Source organism: Ambystoma mexicanum, chromosome 10, assembly GCF_040938575.1.
Source record: "Ambystoma mexicanum isolate Mex_15411 chromosome 10, UKY_AmexF1_1, whole genome shotgun sequence".
Classification (NCBI taxonomy): Eukaryota; Metazoa; Chordata; class Amphibia; order Caudata; family Ambystomatidae; genus Ambystoma; species Ambystoma mexicanum.
The window spans coordinates 1101626307-1101643449 of record NC_090932.1 but is presented as its reverse complement, the minus strand read 5'-3'; the positions used below and the strand labels follow the sequence as shown (position 1 = coordinate 1101643449).

The window sequence follows — 17143 nt, the reverse complement described above, 5'->3', positions numbered from 1 at the left end:
ATGGCTTTGCTTGACATTCCAGTGCCCGAGGCCCCTGCTCCACAGGAGGGGGTGCTTTCTGGAGCCTTCACTCTATCACCTCAGCAGCGCACCTGCCTGTTCCTCCAGAAGGACGTCTTGGCTGAGGCCCGTAAGGTCTGGGAAAAACAATTCCAGGCAGCATCTCAACAAGAGTATTGACGCTTGATACAAGCTTCATTCCTCCGAAGATATAACCTTATCAGCTTGGCCGCTCCATCGTCAATGGTCGTGGCAGCAGCCACCATCCAGTCCAAGCCGGCCTCTACATCCTCCACTGCAGCAGCCCAAATCCTCTCCAAAGAGAACAAACTTCTTGACGCCATTGGAAAGGAAGTCTTTTCCAATTCGGCGCTCCAACTTAGTCAGGCTAACACCAAGCTCGTCCTGGCAGCAGCCAATGTTAAGCTGTGGAGGGAGCTAATCAATTTCCAGGAATGTATTCCGGTTTGTCGGACGCCAGAATGTTGACACAGGATATACTGGAGGCTGCAGCACACCACGTAGATACCTCTGCTTGAGGCCTTATGGTCAGGGTTTGCATCTCCCGCAAAGGGTGGCCCACGCAACTAAGTTCTCAAAGGAAGTGCAGGACAACGTGCTGGCCCTTCTTTTTGATGGTAAGGAGTTGTTCCATACCTCTACAGATGAGGAACTCACGAAGACTAAAGCGAGTACTCAAACCGCCAAGTCTTAAACAGTGCTGGTGAAAGCTCCAGCTAAAGCCCCTTATACACAGAGGTCAGGGTCCCAAACTCTGTCCTTCTCTGGGTTCAGGGGGTTTCAGGATCGCCATGCATGCCGATCTGAAGCTCCTGCTGGCGGGACCTGCCGTAAGCAACAACGGCAAGGTGGCCGGTTTTTCTTTTGGCCATCAGCCTCCTCGCCAGGGACAGGTAGTCTCCCTGCCGACAAATCATCCAAATGATATTTTAGTTGTCACACAAGACTCCGGTGAGAGGACAGATTTCATCTCATCTGGAGGCGTGGCAGACCATCACCAAAGACCGATGGGTTTTGTGTATTGCTCATGCAGGCTTCCACTTGCCCCTCCCCATGCCCCACTCTCCAACCCTCCCTTCCAGCAGACCGGGTCGCCCTCCCTCAGAGCCGAGGTACACAAATTTCTAGGCCTCAGAGCGGTGGAGCCTGTTCCCCCTCAGGGAGCAAGGGGAGGGCTACTACTCCAGTCTGTTCACAGTGCCCAAACCCAACCAGGTTGGCCTGCCCACTATACTCTATCTTTCCCAGTTCAATCTATCTCTTCTGCAGGATAAATTCAAGATGATCATGCACTGCCAAATAAAGTCCTCTCTTCGGAAGGGCGATTGGCTCAGCGTGGTAGACCTCCAGTTTGCATACATGCGCATTCTGATTTGGAGTCTGCATCGAAAATATCTGCGGTTCTCTGTGGGAGCGGAACACTTCCAGTTTCGAGTACTCCTTTTTGGTCTCTGCTCGGCGCTGCATGTCTTTACGAAGAGGTCAGTTATCGCAGCATTCTCAGGCTGCAAGGGGTTTATGTTTATCCATACTTGATCGGTTGGGTCCTGCGCAGTCCTTGCCCACAGACGGCTACGGCCAATCCCCAGTCACTCGTTCAGCTCCTGTTCCATCTTGGGCTGTCAGTCAACTAGCGGAAATCATCCATGATGGTCTCTCAAGACCTGATCTTTCTGGGTTTCCGTTGGAATACTGTCAGTACCAGAGAGTTCATAATGATGGACAGGATTGCAGACCTGTCCACTACGCGCCAAATCTTCCTCTAGTCTTCTCACATGACGGCTTAGTGGTTCCAGAGACTTCTGGGCCTCATGGCTTCTTGCGTGTTGGCTCTACCTCCTGCACACCTGAAGATGAGGTGCACTCAGCTAGCTCTTCGGAGCCGCTTGTCCCCGGCTTCAGACCCGGATTCCAAGGGGATTCCAGTTCCATCCTACATGACGGCGGATCTAAAATGGAGGTCTTCCGCCAACAACCTTTCAATGGGAACCTCCTTCCCGGAGCCCTGTACACAAGTAACAGTCACAACAGACTCCTCCCTTCTGGGGTGGGGAGCGACGCTACATCACCTCGAGGTGTTCGATTTGTGGATGCCTCAGGAAAGGCAGTTCCATATCAATTACCTGGAACTCCTGCCCGTGTTCTTGGCGCTCAAGGCTTTTCAACCGACTATCAGCAACAGTGCAGTTCGTGTTCACACTGACAATTCTATTGCGATGTTTTACATCAACAAGCAGGGCAGGACCAAGTATCTTCTCCTCATGGATCTGACTATACGTATTTGGGACTGGGCCATCCAGCACAATGTTTGGCTCCAGACGGTGCACATCCCGGGTACCATCAATGTGGCCACAGATTCACTCAGTCGCCAGTTGGCAGACAGTTACGAGTGGGAAATGCACAGCGAAGTCCTCTCCAACATTTTCCATCAAACAAGAAGACATTTCTTTATGCATCGAGGGACATGCATCGAGGGACAGCCTCGAAGCATCCTCCCTGTGGGACGCTCACGAGATTCTGTGGGACAACATGAGAGCTTATGCTTTTCCTCCATTGCCGCCAGTCGCTCTGCAAGCTCAGGAATACACCAAACTGCACTCTTGTTCATGGCCCCCTGGCGGCCATCCAGGTTCTGGTTTTCAGAACTACAGCATCTGTCGGTATTTCCCCCTTCCCTCCCCAAACAAATTGCTGCAGATTCCCAACCTTCTTCACCAGAGAAATCATCAGGTGTGGCACCCCCTCCCCACAATCGTTCAGCTTGGTGGCCTGGTGCCAGAGTTCAGATCTTTAGCACAGTTAAATCTGTCCGAAGACAATATGCGCATTGTCCAAGCAGCCAAGAAGCCTTCCACAAGGGCTCAGTACAGGAACAAATGGCTCAGTTTTTGCAATTGGTGTTTAGCTAAACAGCTCGATCCCAGGCATGGTTCGGTTGACACCGGTCTGTTTTGTGTCTCATCTGGCAGCTTCTGGCATTCATGGCCGCCCCAGCCGCTAAGGGCCCCAAGGCCAAGGGCGGCTCCTACAACAGCGGCTCCAAGATGAGTCTGCAGGGGAAGCGAAGGAAGCCAGCAGCTAACAGACACCAACACAAACTGTAGTGTGGCATGGGTGGGGTGTAGAGCAATTACTCTACTCCAGAAAACCCCTGCCACTCTAGCTTACCTTCCCATAAAATAGATTGCCATAAACTTAGCCCATGCATACTTAGAAAAGTGTGTGACCTCCAGCCGGATATCAACCATGACAGTGTTTGAACTGTTGCCTTGCACTGCATCCTAACATACTAGTCAATGTTAACAAGTGTCACACCTGGTGGGAATTGTGGACGCTAGCCTGCGTCGCCTCTGGATAGGTTTGTTAATGTCGGCATCTGCCTACTTGAATGGAATTACGAAGGCTTAGCATACACCACACTTGACAGAACGCCAATTGAAATGTTAGAAATGTGAATGTTGGCATGCGCCGCACTTAGAATTGAGAACATTGGCCTGCGCCGTATCTAGACAGGATTGTTGAATGTTAGCATGTGCCACACCTAGACGGATTTCCTAACTTCGCCCTGCACCGCATCTAGATAATATTGTGAAGGTTAGCGAGTGCCACACCTAGACTGAATTATGAAGATTACCAAGCACACCACTTAAATGGAAATGAGAATGTTAGCATGTCCCACACTTAGATAGAATTGTGAACATTGGCCTGTGCGGTATCTGGATAATATTGGGAAGATTGGTGAGTGCCACACTCGGACTGAATTGTGTAGGTCGGCGGGTGCTACACTTAGCCAGAACTGTGAATGCTTGCATGTTAAATGTCACATAACCCAATAACCAATATAAACTCAAACTCTCTGCACACTTAAAAAACACACAACCATCTCTTGCACAACAAGCTGCATGCACTTCACCACACTGCAACACAAGTGGCACCAACAGCACACACGGACTGACACCGATCCAATACTCGCACCGAAGCTCAGCACCCGGTGTCTACCGAGTTGAAGCTGCCAAGAGTACACCACTCCTCTCACTATCCTACTCCCTCTTCACCTTACTAACCCATCCCACCTTCTCATTTACAGATCCTCCAGAGTGCCTGGGGACCAATTCCGTTGGCGACGGTGCGCTATATAAGTACCGTTAACATAACATGTTCTGTCATGCAGAACTTACATATCTGCTATTGCGGCTTCCCTGTCCACGGACAGCTGTTCGTTTTCATGGACTAATACAGTCATTAAAAGACATTTTGCAGGTCTTCAGCTCTTCCAGCTGGTGCACACTCTTCATCCCGAATGGGATTTGAATGTGGTCCTCACCACGTTATACCATAAGCCATTTGAACCCATGACCACTACCGATCTTAAATACCTTTCTTGGAAGGTTGCCTTTCTGGTCGCAGTAACATCAGCGAGGCAAGTAAGTGAGCTCCAAGCTCTTTCCGTGGAACATCCGTTCCTCACTTTCGACAAGGATAAGTTTGTACTTCACACTCATCCTTCTTTACTGCCTAAGGTGGTTACAGATTTTCAGTGTCCCACTACCAGCACATGACTCCTGATGCCTGCACTTCCCTTTACCCTTGCACTTGCCACCTGCTGGCCGTACTTTACTAATGTTATTTATTCTATTATCCAATGTACTGCACTGTCCCCTCTCCCTTCCCCCTTGCACTTTCCCCTTACCATGCACTTGTGCATTCTGAATGACACCTAGCCTAGTAGGATCGTTGTCCGTCTTCCCTCTGTCCCCCCCCCCTCCCTTGCCTCATCGCGCCTTGAAACACTTGTGGATAGGCGCGTTATAAATGCCAGATATCATCATTTGAACCAATCGATCTCCTTACCAGTCTTTTTTCCTAACCCGGCATCGGATGCAGAGAGTTTTACACAACTTGGACGCCAGGAAAGCCCTCAAGTTCTACCTCGATAGAACAAGTGAACTCAGAAGCTCCTCACAACTCTCACATTCGGAGGCCTGAAAAGGGAAACCGGCTTCCAAAGCAACTCTCTCTCTATGGATTGCTTCATGTATTTCAGAAGCCTATAGCATTCAAGGCCTTCAACCTCTGAAAGGCATCATGCTCATCTTGTACGTGGCAAAGCGGCTGCTGTTGTCTTCCAAAGTATGTCTCTTGGGAGTCCATCGCGAAGGCAGCTATGTTTGCTTCCCCATCAGCATTTTGTAAGCATTACTGCTTACACCCGAGCTCCAGGGCTGATGCCCAATTTCGCCAGGCTGTTCTTTCAAACACGGCCCACTCCATTTTGGACGCACCAACGATTTCTCACGGCACTCGCCACACCATCTAGTCATCTCATGGCAACGGTCATGACACCGGAAGACCTGCATCTGGACATGTACCCAGCAGTCACTATTTCACAGCACAGCAACGCTGTTTCTCCAAGCAGCACCATCCCACTGCCTGGCACAGACGCATCTCTACTTCGCGCACAATTGCCGCAATGACAGTAGCTCGCACCACTCCTCTGGAAACACTATTTGGTCCATTTTGTTGATACCTCTCCATTTTGCGCACAACTGCCAATTGACAGTAGCTCGCACCTATCCTCTGGTAATACTATCAGGTCCATCATGATGATACCTTGGATACACACGTCTTGCACTCCGTCCACTAGTCTCTCTGCACGGGTAGTGTTCCACAGCAGTGCTATGTAACCACATAGTTTCACAGCCGTTTTTAAGAGGCACCTCCACCAATCCGTGCTCTCTCCCACCGCAGCACATTTCCTACTACGACAGGAGACACAGCCACACTGGCCATCACGCCTTATGTGTCTTCACTCACCACAATACTTCGCCTCCATAGCTACAATGCTTTGACAGGGATACGTTTTATCTTCCCTCCCATAGATCTATGGCCACGCCTAGTGCCGCTTGAGTCTTTTGACCCCGGCACAACAGATCTATACTCCACAGTGTTTCTATCACACCACCAGTCCTAGGACCGCTCCTAGGATTGTTGACAGCACAGCAACACCGCCTGACTCCGGCTGGACGGTAAGCTGCGGTTTGTCTTACACCATTGGTGTACCTCTCAGGCACCAATAAGCCGTTATTTGATAACCTTTAAATTAATACTTAGCTATTGAGATCCTCACAGTTCTCCTCCACCCCACAGATAATGCCCACGGACAGACCCCACCCAACAAGTCTCTCCTAATGAAGGCCACCATAACCACAAGCTCCAACTAAGCCACTGTGGCCGCAACACTACAGTGTCGATTACCTGTGACAACTGTGAAAATATCCCTTGTTGTATGTTTCTATATAGTGTTGTGTCTGCAGTTTTTGTTTAAAACACACCCAGACTGAATAGCAGCCTTGGGCAACACTCACTTGAGTTATCTGTTTCACCAATCTCTTATAATCAAATGTGCTTTTCATTAGGGACATGTCCAAAAACTCTAACTGCTTGAGGATCTCGCATCCCGATTACTTTTGTTATTAACACAGCACCAAGGGGTGACCATTTTGTCAAAATGACCCCAGACTTCTTTTTTAACCATTTTCCATTTGGGAGGTCTTTCTTGGGTTTTACTATGTCGAGGCAGATATGAGCCCTTTGTCTAGACTTTGGCGGGCTTCAGCCCTGCAGCCTGCCTCTGGCTCCAGTTTGTCTGGAAGGGCAGGATGTGAGTGAGGTTCCCGAAACTCCCCGGTCCTTTGTCTTTAGGAATGCCTGAATGCAACCAGTCCTGATTGGCTGGCCTTTCAGGACAGTGACCCTTCTGTGTGATTGACAGCCTAGGCTGTGCATGAATGGGAGAAAACCGCTTTAAAAGGCATGGGTTTTGGGACTAGGGGCCGAGTCGACCATTGGAAGGAAGACCAGACGAAGAAACCGTGAACGAAGCTTGCTGCATCCTCCTGGACCTTTGAAATGGTCAGTTGAAGCCCTGCTGCTGTGCCGAAACTCGAGAAGCTCCGGATGGAACAACTTCTCCCCTTGGGTTAGGAGGACCAACTAACCCCAAGGCAAACTCCACTGGACCAGCTTGCCCGACTGGCTGTACTTCTTCGCTGCTGCAAGATCATAGTGCTAGGGGTTGAATAATCTGTAGTCGAGTGAAACGTCTGAAATCCAGCTAGAAGCTACAGGAGTCTCCCAAGTACCCTCAAGAAGCAGGATGACCAGAGCTCGGGTCCCCTCACCAGAGTGCAGGAAGCCCAACTGGTATTCGAGATCTGCAACGTGCGGTTTGCTAAGCGCTGAAACCGCGAAGTGCCACTGTACCGAAATTAGCCTGTAGCTGCGGACGAACTCCCAAGTACCGCAGCAGGAGCCCTCCAGACATACTCCCTCTTGTCCTCACCACTGAGGCTCAGGAACACAGGGTCTGCACCGCTGTAGCAAGACAGAATCCAGCTGGATCACCTCTTCAAACCAGAGCTACTGTTTAGGCTTGGGGTACTTACCTCATTGTGATTTAGCTGCGCTTTTCTCATTTGGGAATTGCGGTGGCTTACCTTTGAAGTTGATTCCAACTCTTTCCACAGGCTTAAGAGTGTGTGACCCCTACAAGGGATATTATAAAAACTAACTTTGTGCAAGACTGATTCTAATCTAAAAAGTGCCCCAGCTCCACATCCTGAGTTCCGATGGACTTTGGCTGTCCTGGCTCCCTAAAGACTTCTAGTCCATTGACTTTGATATTGTTTGTCCCTCATAGGTTGTAGCTTGTTGTGAACTGTTACTGCTGGGAAAAGCTTGCCTAGATTTCATAGGAAAATTTAGTTGTCCTCTCTTTTACTGAGCATCTATTTAAGCTTTTCCCTCTTTAAACCTTTCCTTTCTGCAACCTCAGAATCTGCAAAGTAACTGGTGTGATCTAAAAACGCCATTACTGTCCTTGTGAATGAAGTCCCCTCAGGGTGTAGTAATTGTGTAACAAGCATAGCCAAAGAGTATCCACTAACTTGTTTTGATTCTGATAAGCAATTTTAAAGCATATTGCATTGTTACATGAATTGCCTTTTTAAAGAACGCTTATTTAAAAAAATGTGTTAAATAACTTTATAACAGTAACATTGAGTTTAAGTGTTACTTGGCTACTTGTATTTACGGATTTCATTTGTACAGCTCACATTTACCTCTCTTGAAATAGGCCTGGCTGCTCAGTCACACTACCAACTTGTGTAGTACAGACCTATACCAAAACTGTGGGTTACCTAATACCAAGCAGATAACTTGTGTAGTCTCACAGTGTGACTGCATCAATTCTTACCCAACACTGCACAGCATCTATTCGCTAACGTTATGGCGCAGTGTGCTTTTAAAATGCAGCTTTCCTTATACATTAACCGAGTATGCAGCTGCTTCTCAAAGCCTTACGAAAAAACAACTTGGAACCCGTGGCCACCTCTTTTGGTTCCCAGGCTGACGCAGTACTCTTACCACACACATGCTTTGCACTTTGTCTCCATTAGTTCACATACCAAAAAATCAAACTCCTGCACTCTTAACCCTTTTATGTTGCAATTTAAATAATACTGAGAAGGACTGCCAGAAGTACTTTTGTGCATCTGGTTTTGTTTCAAGTGTATTACTGGAAATAATAAACATCTAGTTTGTGCAGAATACTAGAAGAGTGTTTTCAAAACTTGATCCAATAAAAAATAAACATGTTGACTGCTAATAGTAGCAACTATCATTTACTCTGGGGAGGAGTAGAATTCACAAGCAGAAAAGAGTGAAATAGCTTTCCTTCCTGAATGTTGGGTAGCTTCTCAGACCATAAAAAGAGCCTTCTCTGTAAAGCAAGTGCACACGAAGAACCTTGGGTAACTGTCACAGAACTCAGCCAAAGCTCTGCAAATGCACCTTAATCCTGAACAGCTACACATCCTGCTATCCTTGAACTGGAGCCCACGCACTTCTATGGAAATTCACCTTAAACCTGGCATACAGCATCCCATGCTATTAAAACACAACCCAGTGTGCTCTACAAATACACTGAATCATGATCTGAATGCCCATTTTCAATACTAGAAACAACAAACAGCTCTACCCATATAGTATGTCAATACCTTTGCTTTCTCCACAGAGTCGCTTCTTTTGAGTCCCTTCTGCATCTTTGCCTGATGCTCAGCCTCCTGCTCCTTCTGTAACACACAGGGATGTGGAGTGAGATACCACAAGCCTAGAGATGTAATGATAGGCAGGCGGGGACAATGCATTATCTCAAAATAAAGGTCTGGTTTGGGATCTCACATACAAGACATAGTAAGAAAGGTTTGCCTTTGGGGGCAGTGTATGGGTCTGCAGAGACAACAGCGTTCAAGCCCACCTCCCCCCTGTAGTGTAGGGCCTTCAGAGCTCACCCGTCTTGACTGGTCTTTTCCGTAAAATGGCACAGCACGGAATAAGCCAATTCACATGTCCTTCTTGAAGCTCAGATCCGAACTGCACATGTTTTTAAATGACATCCAGCCACCTCAAGTACGATGGTTTTAAAGTACATGTTCCTGTAATAGAACAAAGCTGTTGCCTACAAGGCCATCTTACCCACTGCTGCTTCTCCTTGTCACGGCTCACCACTTCCTGCTGCTGTTGGAACTTTCTGCGAAATCAGAGAGGGGTGGGGGGGGAAAGGCGACAAGAGATAGAAGAATTGTACGAGGTTGGTCAGACTGCATCACTGCTGCCAACCTGTTCCCAACGTTCTTGCTACTGGCTGTTCCATCCACAGCTTGTGACGTTAACCCCACACCGCACCCACCCACAAACACCCTGGTCATTGCCACGGTCACTTCTCATCTACTAGCAACAAGCCCCCCCAGCAAGCTTACTGGTATCCAGACACTTACTGTATCCCTGTTTACGGCCCTATTCCTGCATCCCAGATGACGATCAGCTGCCGTTGCCTGCTACAACAACTCAAAGACAAGGTCCTCCCATGCATCAATTAAATTGACTCGTCCAACACACCCCCCCACCCCCAAACCCCATGTCTTTGCTGCCACCTGTGCCATCCTTACTTCCAACCAGGTCATCCGCTGTATGTCTGCAGATGACAAGTTCTACTCTGTATCACTGGTGTTCACATGCCCCTCCCCATACCACAGGCACCAATCCGTATTCTGAAGAAGCAAATTTTTAGTTCAAGTTTATCAAGGACGCCTATTTTAGGTTCTCCTTTTGCCATTCCTTTTGTCAGTCTATCCGTCTGGTATGAAAGGCTGGCTCTAGTCAGGATGGGGATTAGGGGAGGGTTTGTGTAGGAGGGTTGCATGTGCATATGGAGGTGTGCGAGGGTGTGGTGTGTAACCAGGCCTTTTCATTATTTTCCTACTGCTTACAATCCTCATGCCTCACCCTCTCTGGGAATTTAGCAAGCTGTTAACAATTGTAATATCAGGGTGCATTATGGATGAGCCTTTTAGGCTTATCAAGAAATATCCGTGCTTGAAGTACTGGGAAAATGACATTCCTCTTTGGCCAGATAATATTTTGTGGTCAAGGAAATTGAAGGTTAGTCTTTTTCCATGTTGCAACAATTACCCCATCACAACAGAGGAAGGAAGGAAAATCAAATTTTTCTCACTTTTGTGCACCCCCTACCATTTTGCATGTCCTAAAAGTGGTGACCAGTGAAAGATCCAGATCTCACCAAACACACAACTGCTAAGTATATGGTACTTTGGAGACCCCTATGGACCAGTTGTGAAGGCTACTACCAAGGTGACCCTTAGCATCCCGGGTCAGTGTTGAGATGGATTTCTAAAAATCCACCCTGGTGGGACGATTTTAGGAGGCTAACCTAGTTATGGTGAACAGGGAGACAGAGTTCAGCCAAAACCCAAACAAGGTAGTGTGGAGAGCAGTCAAGGCTTAGTCTCAGGAGAGTGACTGTGGTCAGGGTCCCTAAATGAGTCCACCCAGACCCATAATTCAGCTTAGACAATCAAATACAAAAATACAGTCATTTATGTAGGCCTTCAAGAACACCACAAAATAAAACTAGCAGAAAGTAATATCACACAAAACCAGAGATATGTATTTATTGGACATTTGTATGGCGCCTATACACACGTGTTTCCAGGTGCCACAAGACAAGAGGCAGGGGGGCATGGGAATAACAAAGATATACCCTCACCAATAGGCTCCCTTAAAATACATCACTGAATAACTAATCCAGTGAAACAGTTCGGTACTCAGATGTAGGTAAAATGATTAGGACTAGTCTCAAGTACACTTCTCTTTATTTAAAAGGTCCAGCCCTAAGATGTATGGGGCCTTAGATTTGGGGCACCTGGATATAGGGAGAGTGGCCTAAACACTGACCAACCATAGATACAGTAACAATTAAAATGTGTGGTTTACCAGAGCCATGACGCTAAATGCGAGAGTTGCCCAACACAATCAGGCTAGGTGGGAGATAAGATTACTATAAAAACAGCGGGCTGTACGCATCAGTTTGTATGCTAAATCGAGGATGAGATGAGAAGGTTGGGTTGGGTTGGGCTGCCCTGAATGAGATAGTAAAGTAGGGACAAGTGTCCAATCGGGGGCGGGCAGGGGGAGGGAGTAGGGGAGTACAACGGGTCCAGAGGCAGGAAAAATATTTAGCAAGCCACGAGGCAGCTGGAACGATTTACGCAATTATTTTAACAAATAAATAGAGCACCAAGTAGCAGCGCTTCACTCCTTCCGTGTGCTCCAAACAGCAAGATGTAAACTAACTGTTACTTATACCTATTATACTTTTAAGACGTGTGTAATACAGTTTCTACGGTAAGAACCATAGGAAACTATTTTAGAACACCAAAGCAATTCAGGGAAAGCACACCCCAATGTTAAAAGTTTATAAGAGCAGCAGCTATGTAAGACCTATATACTTTAAGGGGGGCTACAAGCAACTCAAAGGCAAGTATTACCTCAAAGACTGTTCTAGATTGTATAAAGCCGATCATGAAAAGCAAAACCCACTGGCACACTTTAAGAATGACAATCTGTTATTCAAGGCAGGTAAACCCTATTGGTAATCCTGTATGCTCGTTCAGTTGAGAATAATGAAACCGTACCTGCAATTATTACTTTTCAAGTGTCTACTTAAATAGTAGTGGCTTGCACAGACATTTGTTACAGTAAAAGGACATTTTTTAAAAGGAGGCTCCAGCTACTTAAAAACGCTATGTATAAACCCTAAGACTGTTTTAGATCTGTATAAAGCAGACCAGGCAAAGCAAAACCCAATAGTACACTTTTTTAAAAATGACAATCTGTTATTCAAGGTAGGTAGACCTTTTTGGTAAGCTTTTACACCCAATCGGCTAAGAATAATATAACAGTATGGTACTTTTTATTTATATAGCGCCTATACACAGGCAAGTGTTTAAAAGCACTCAAGGAGGGTGGGAACATGGGGAAAAAACAAACAGTCACCCAGAGCCCTTGAAATTCTGAGACAATAGTCTGCACACGAAGAGTACGTGCGTATAAAATACATTTAACAGTTTGGGAGACAGCAAATGGGCCTGGTGGCGATTCTGCAGTTTTAACAGCGCACTTAAGGGGTGAAGACAAGGGAGAACAGACAGACTATCTTCCGGCGCAGTGTGTACGGATCAAGCAAGTGCACAGAGGTTCACAGGGAGGGGGAGGATCAAGTGCAACCAGTCGGTTGAGACTGGGGTAAGTGCAGATTGAGAGAACCAATCTTGGGTTAATTTCTCGAGTGCGGGTGGGGTGTAGGGCCCACAGAGTGCGAGAGAGGACTGGTGGGGGTGCCAGGGACCAGTGAGACTGAGGTACACCCGGTGGCTAGACAGCATGCTGTAAGGAAGAGGGAGGGAAAAAGCAGAGAACTAGGTTAGCAGGGTAGAGGGGGAGAACGAACAGAAGAGGAAAGTATTGAGGAGTTTGCGGAATTTAAGGACATCTGGCTCAAGACAGAGAGAGGCTATTCCAGAGGGAGGCACCTGCTAAGGATCTCCTGCCAAATCTCTGCTTGGAGAACTGGCTCACTTGCAGAAGGTTGGAGGTAGATGAGCGGAGGGCTCGTGAGCGACAGTATTTATGTAGGCAACGTTGCAGGTAGGTAGGTCCCAGGCACCAGACGTCCTTGTGAACAATGCAAAGGGCCTTGAATTTGATTGTTGCAACCATGGGGGGGCCACTGAAGGGATTTCAGCACCAGAGATGCGTTCCCTGGGCTTGAGGCCAAGGATAAGTCTCACGGTTCTGTTCTGGATGAGTTGCAGAGGGTGGAGGGCAGAAGAAGGGAGGTTGAGGAAGAGGCTGTTGCAATAGTCCAACCTGGAGAGAACCAGGGCGTTGGAGAGATCCAGGGCGCTGGAGAGATCCAGGGCGCTGGAGAGATCCAGGGCGCTGGAGAGATCCAGGGCGCTGGAGAGATCCAGGGCGCTGAAAGAACGAGCCTCTGGGGGGGGAAGTGAGAAAAGGTAGAGTACCTCTGAGGAGGTGAAAATGATAGACTTTTTAGAGATGTATGAAATGGTTTATAGTGATAATCTCGAATTCAATAATCTCGAAAACCAAAATCTCGAATACAAAAGGCCGAAAAAAAAAATATCGAATTTTTTTTTAAATGTGTTTTTTTTTTAAATGGGGGGGTTCCCCCCCCAACCCCCCTTTTTTTTCATTTTTTTTTTATTTTACCCCTTTTTTATACTTACCTGACCCCAAAAACATATATAAATAAATAAATAAAAAATTCGATATTTTTTTTTTCGATATTTTTTTTTTCGGTCTTTTTGAATTCGAGATTTTGGTTTCGAGATTTTGACCGACTACCGTATGAAATGTGAGAGGAGAAGGAAAGAGTGGAATCAAAGATTACCCAAAGGAGTCTTGGTTTGCAGGTGGGTGCGGGTGCAGGGCCAAAAGGAGGCCAGCCAGAGTGCAAGTGGGAAAGCAGGAGCAGGGGTCCCAATGTGAACGATCTCAGTGTGTTAGGGAGAATTCTCATAAATGTGCTACTTCCCTTCACCTTAGAGGCCCCCAGCAAATTTGGACTTTTTTTTTCCCTGGAGAGGGAGTGAGCCTTTTTTCTCACTCACTCATGTATTTTGATGTGTTTTACTCTTGTGTTCTTTGATTATGGTGTTTTAAGACCACTCCATAGGCATCATCGTTTCATGTGTGTTACACAGAACCCTCAGTGCAGTGACACAGGGAAGCCTTTTAGGCTGTCCCAAGGTTTAAATACCTTCTCTGGCATACACTACTGTTTCCCAGAGAATGTAAAGTTAAATTGACTTTACTAGTCTTTTTTTTAAATTCCTAGACCCAGCCCACACTATCTTACAATAGAGTGCTGGAGGGGCTACCTAGTTTCCCCAATGTCTAGAAACTCATGTAGCAGTCAAATGATACCCTTTCCTATCGAAATGGCTGGTGGCAGTGGTTTTACAACGAACTACCATGATTTTTCCCAACCATGAACACCGGTAGCTAAAAATCGCTGGAGCCATGTTTTTCAAGATGGTGCCTGAGCCCCCTTTGTTTGAACAAGTCCCGGTCTTCTTTTTTCGCCATTTCATTTTGGAAGTTTGTCTGTGTGCCAAACCAGGTTTGGCCCCTTTGCTTCTATGCCTTTGGCAGGCTTCAGGACCTGAAGACCGCCTCTGGTGCCTGAGTGTCTGGGGTGGGCAGGAAGTGAGGGAGGGGCCCAAAGCTCCCTGTTTTTAGTCTACTAGGAGACCCCAATGCACTCTGGCATGGTTGGCTGGCTGACTGTCCAGTAAGGACAATCACCCTGCTGGCGAGTGGCAGCTAGGCTGGAATGAATGGGAGAAAACTGTTTAAAAGGCGAGTCTCTTGGACTGCAAGGCAGAGTCGACCCCTGGAGCAAAAGAACCAAAGACGAGCTGGAAGAGGACTGCTGCTGCAACTACTGGACCCTTGGTTTGCCCGGTGGAGCCCTGCTGCAGGTTCGAATCGCCAAGTTCACCTCGACCAAGAAGCCCCTTCAAGGACGACTTCTTCCTTTGAGTTGGTGGGACCAATCAACTCGTAAGCCACCTGGATACCATTCTCAGAGCTGGTTAGGATTAACCAGGGAGAAGGACACCAGCTTGTGTGCTTGAAGAACAGCAACCGGAATCAAAGATTTGCCAATTTGTCAGCTTTGTGATCCGTCCCCGTGCAGGAGTCCCCCGACGTCCTCCACAACTGTCCATGTCCCCACAACTGAGGCTCAGGAACAGTGAGATTTGCAGGAACAGCCAGGTACAGAGTCTTCGGCTGCATCTTTTTCTTCAATATAAAGGTACTGTGAAAACCTGACCGAGAGAACTTACCTCTCACCGTCAAAGTTTGTGGAACTTTGGCAACTTGCAGGCCTAGTCAGCTTGTGACCCGACATGCAAACCTTTCTTCTGTGAACTACTTCTAAGAACCGTGGCAAAGACTTTTCCGTTTTCAATATCAGAACCGTTTTAAATTATACAAGACACTAGCCCATTGACTTTGGCCTACCTATTGCATTGAATCAACTCCTCTGATGAACTCCAACTATTTGCACAGTTTTAAAGTAACCAATATTCGTTTTTATCAACTTATGCCTTTTTGCTCCAACTTTAATGCCATTTTGCTCCGACTTCAAGGGAGCTCAACTGCTTAGTAATCAGTATCGTAGTATAATTTGTGTGTGTTATTGGTTGCCTCATTCAGTGAATGATTGTGTAATAAATTAAGAAGTGTTTTACCAAGAAACCTTGAGTATAAGTGTCTATCTGAATACGTGTTATTGTTGACCTTTGTGTAACACCCTTACAAGCTCACATTCCATCTTGAGAAGCCTGGCTGCTCAGCTCGCTACCAAAAACTGCGTGGTACAGATTTATACCAAAGGTTGGTTTTGCTTACACATGTAGTCCTAGTTTTGTGTAGTGGTCCCAGAGGGTACTGCATACAAACTTTGCCTAACACAGTCTTAGTGGCATTGAGGCAGAGGTCATTTGCAGCACACCAAGACTGAATAGCGGACAGTCAGATATGAGCAAGGAAGACTCAAACGAACTGTAATCGTTGACGAGAAGTGTTCCTAATATGCAAAGTGTTAAATAGCCAATGAAATACTGTAAACTAAATGATACGACAATGTAATCTGTGCAAGTTGAACAAGTTACTTACCAAATGGTAACGTTCTTTCGATTGGATGTTCCTCCAACATATTCCACATCTTTGACATGTAACGCCCTCGGCTGAAAAAGTTTCCGAAGTGCACAGCTGTGGACATTACATGTCAAAGATGTGGAATAAGTTGGAGGACAATACATTCGAAAAAGTAAAAAATGTTAAAAAAGATATGAGCGAGGCAGAGGAGGCTACGGCTGATGGTAGCCTGAAAGATAGTTGCGTGTCGTTCGCATAGCACTGGCAGTTAGAGGTGAAAGTGGCAATCACACGGTCCTGGGTAGCCATATATGTGTTGAAGAACCAGGGGGATAGGTATGATCCTGGGGGGAATCGCCATAGTTTTAGAAGGTGATAGTTGAGTGAAAGGCTCCAATTCCACCTGGGGTGGACGGTCGGAGAGGAAGGAGGTTAACCACGCCAGAGCCTGACCTGTGATTCCCAGGGTTTCTCAGAGACGTGCGATCAGGATGTCGTGGTTAACCATGTCGAAGGCAGAGGAGAGGTCAAGCAGAATGAGGCTAGAGGGGGTGTTAGTGTCAAGATTTGAGAGCAGGTCTTAACAGGTGTTCAGAAGAGCAGTTTCCGTGCCTCTGGATGCTCTAAATCCAGATTGATGGTCGTGGAAGGAACCAATAGATTCAGTGTGGAGGGTTAGCTGAGAGATAGCCAGTTTCTCCAGGAGTTTGCCCAAGAAAGGAGTGATGGAGATAGGGCAGTAGTTTTCCGGAATGGAGGGATCGGCAGAGGGGTTTTTTTTTAGCAGAGGGTGCACAAGGGAGTGCTTCAGCGCAGTTTGGAAAGCTCCAGTGGAAAAGGTGAGATTGCAGAGACCAGCCATGGCTGCGCCGAGGGAGTTGATTTTGTCTTTAATGGTTTTGGAGGGGTAGGTGTCAACCAGTTCGGATGAAGCTTTCATAGATTGGACATATCTGGTGACCTAATCCGGTGTGACGGTGAAAGAGGAGAGGGTAAGAGGAGGGGGGGCTGG

The 17143-nt window shown here is 47.1% G+C and overlaps 1 protein-coding gene across 8 annotated transcripts in view; it reads right to left on the bottom strand.

Moving 5' to 3' along the window:
• DBNL (drebrin like) overlaps positions 1-17143 on the bottom strand; it is a 374852-nt gene that overhangs the window by 97071 nt on the left and 260638 nt on the right. For all 8 annotated transcript variants that reach the window (XM_069618943.1, XM_069618942.1, XM_069618946.1 and 5 more), the window contains exons 8-9: positions 9556-9610; positions 9078-9152 (exon numbers count right to left, since the gene is read on the bottom strand). In XM_069618943.1, coding sequence (XP_069475044.1) covers positions 9078-9152; positions 9556-9610 — 130 coding nt within the window. The remainder of the gene's footprint in view (positions 1-9077; positions 9153-9555; positions 9611-17143) is intronic.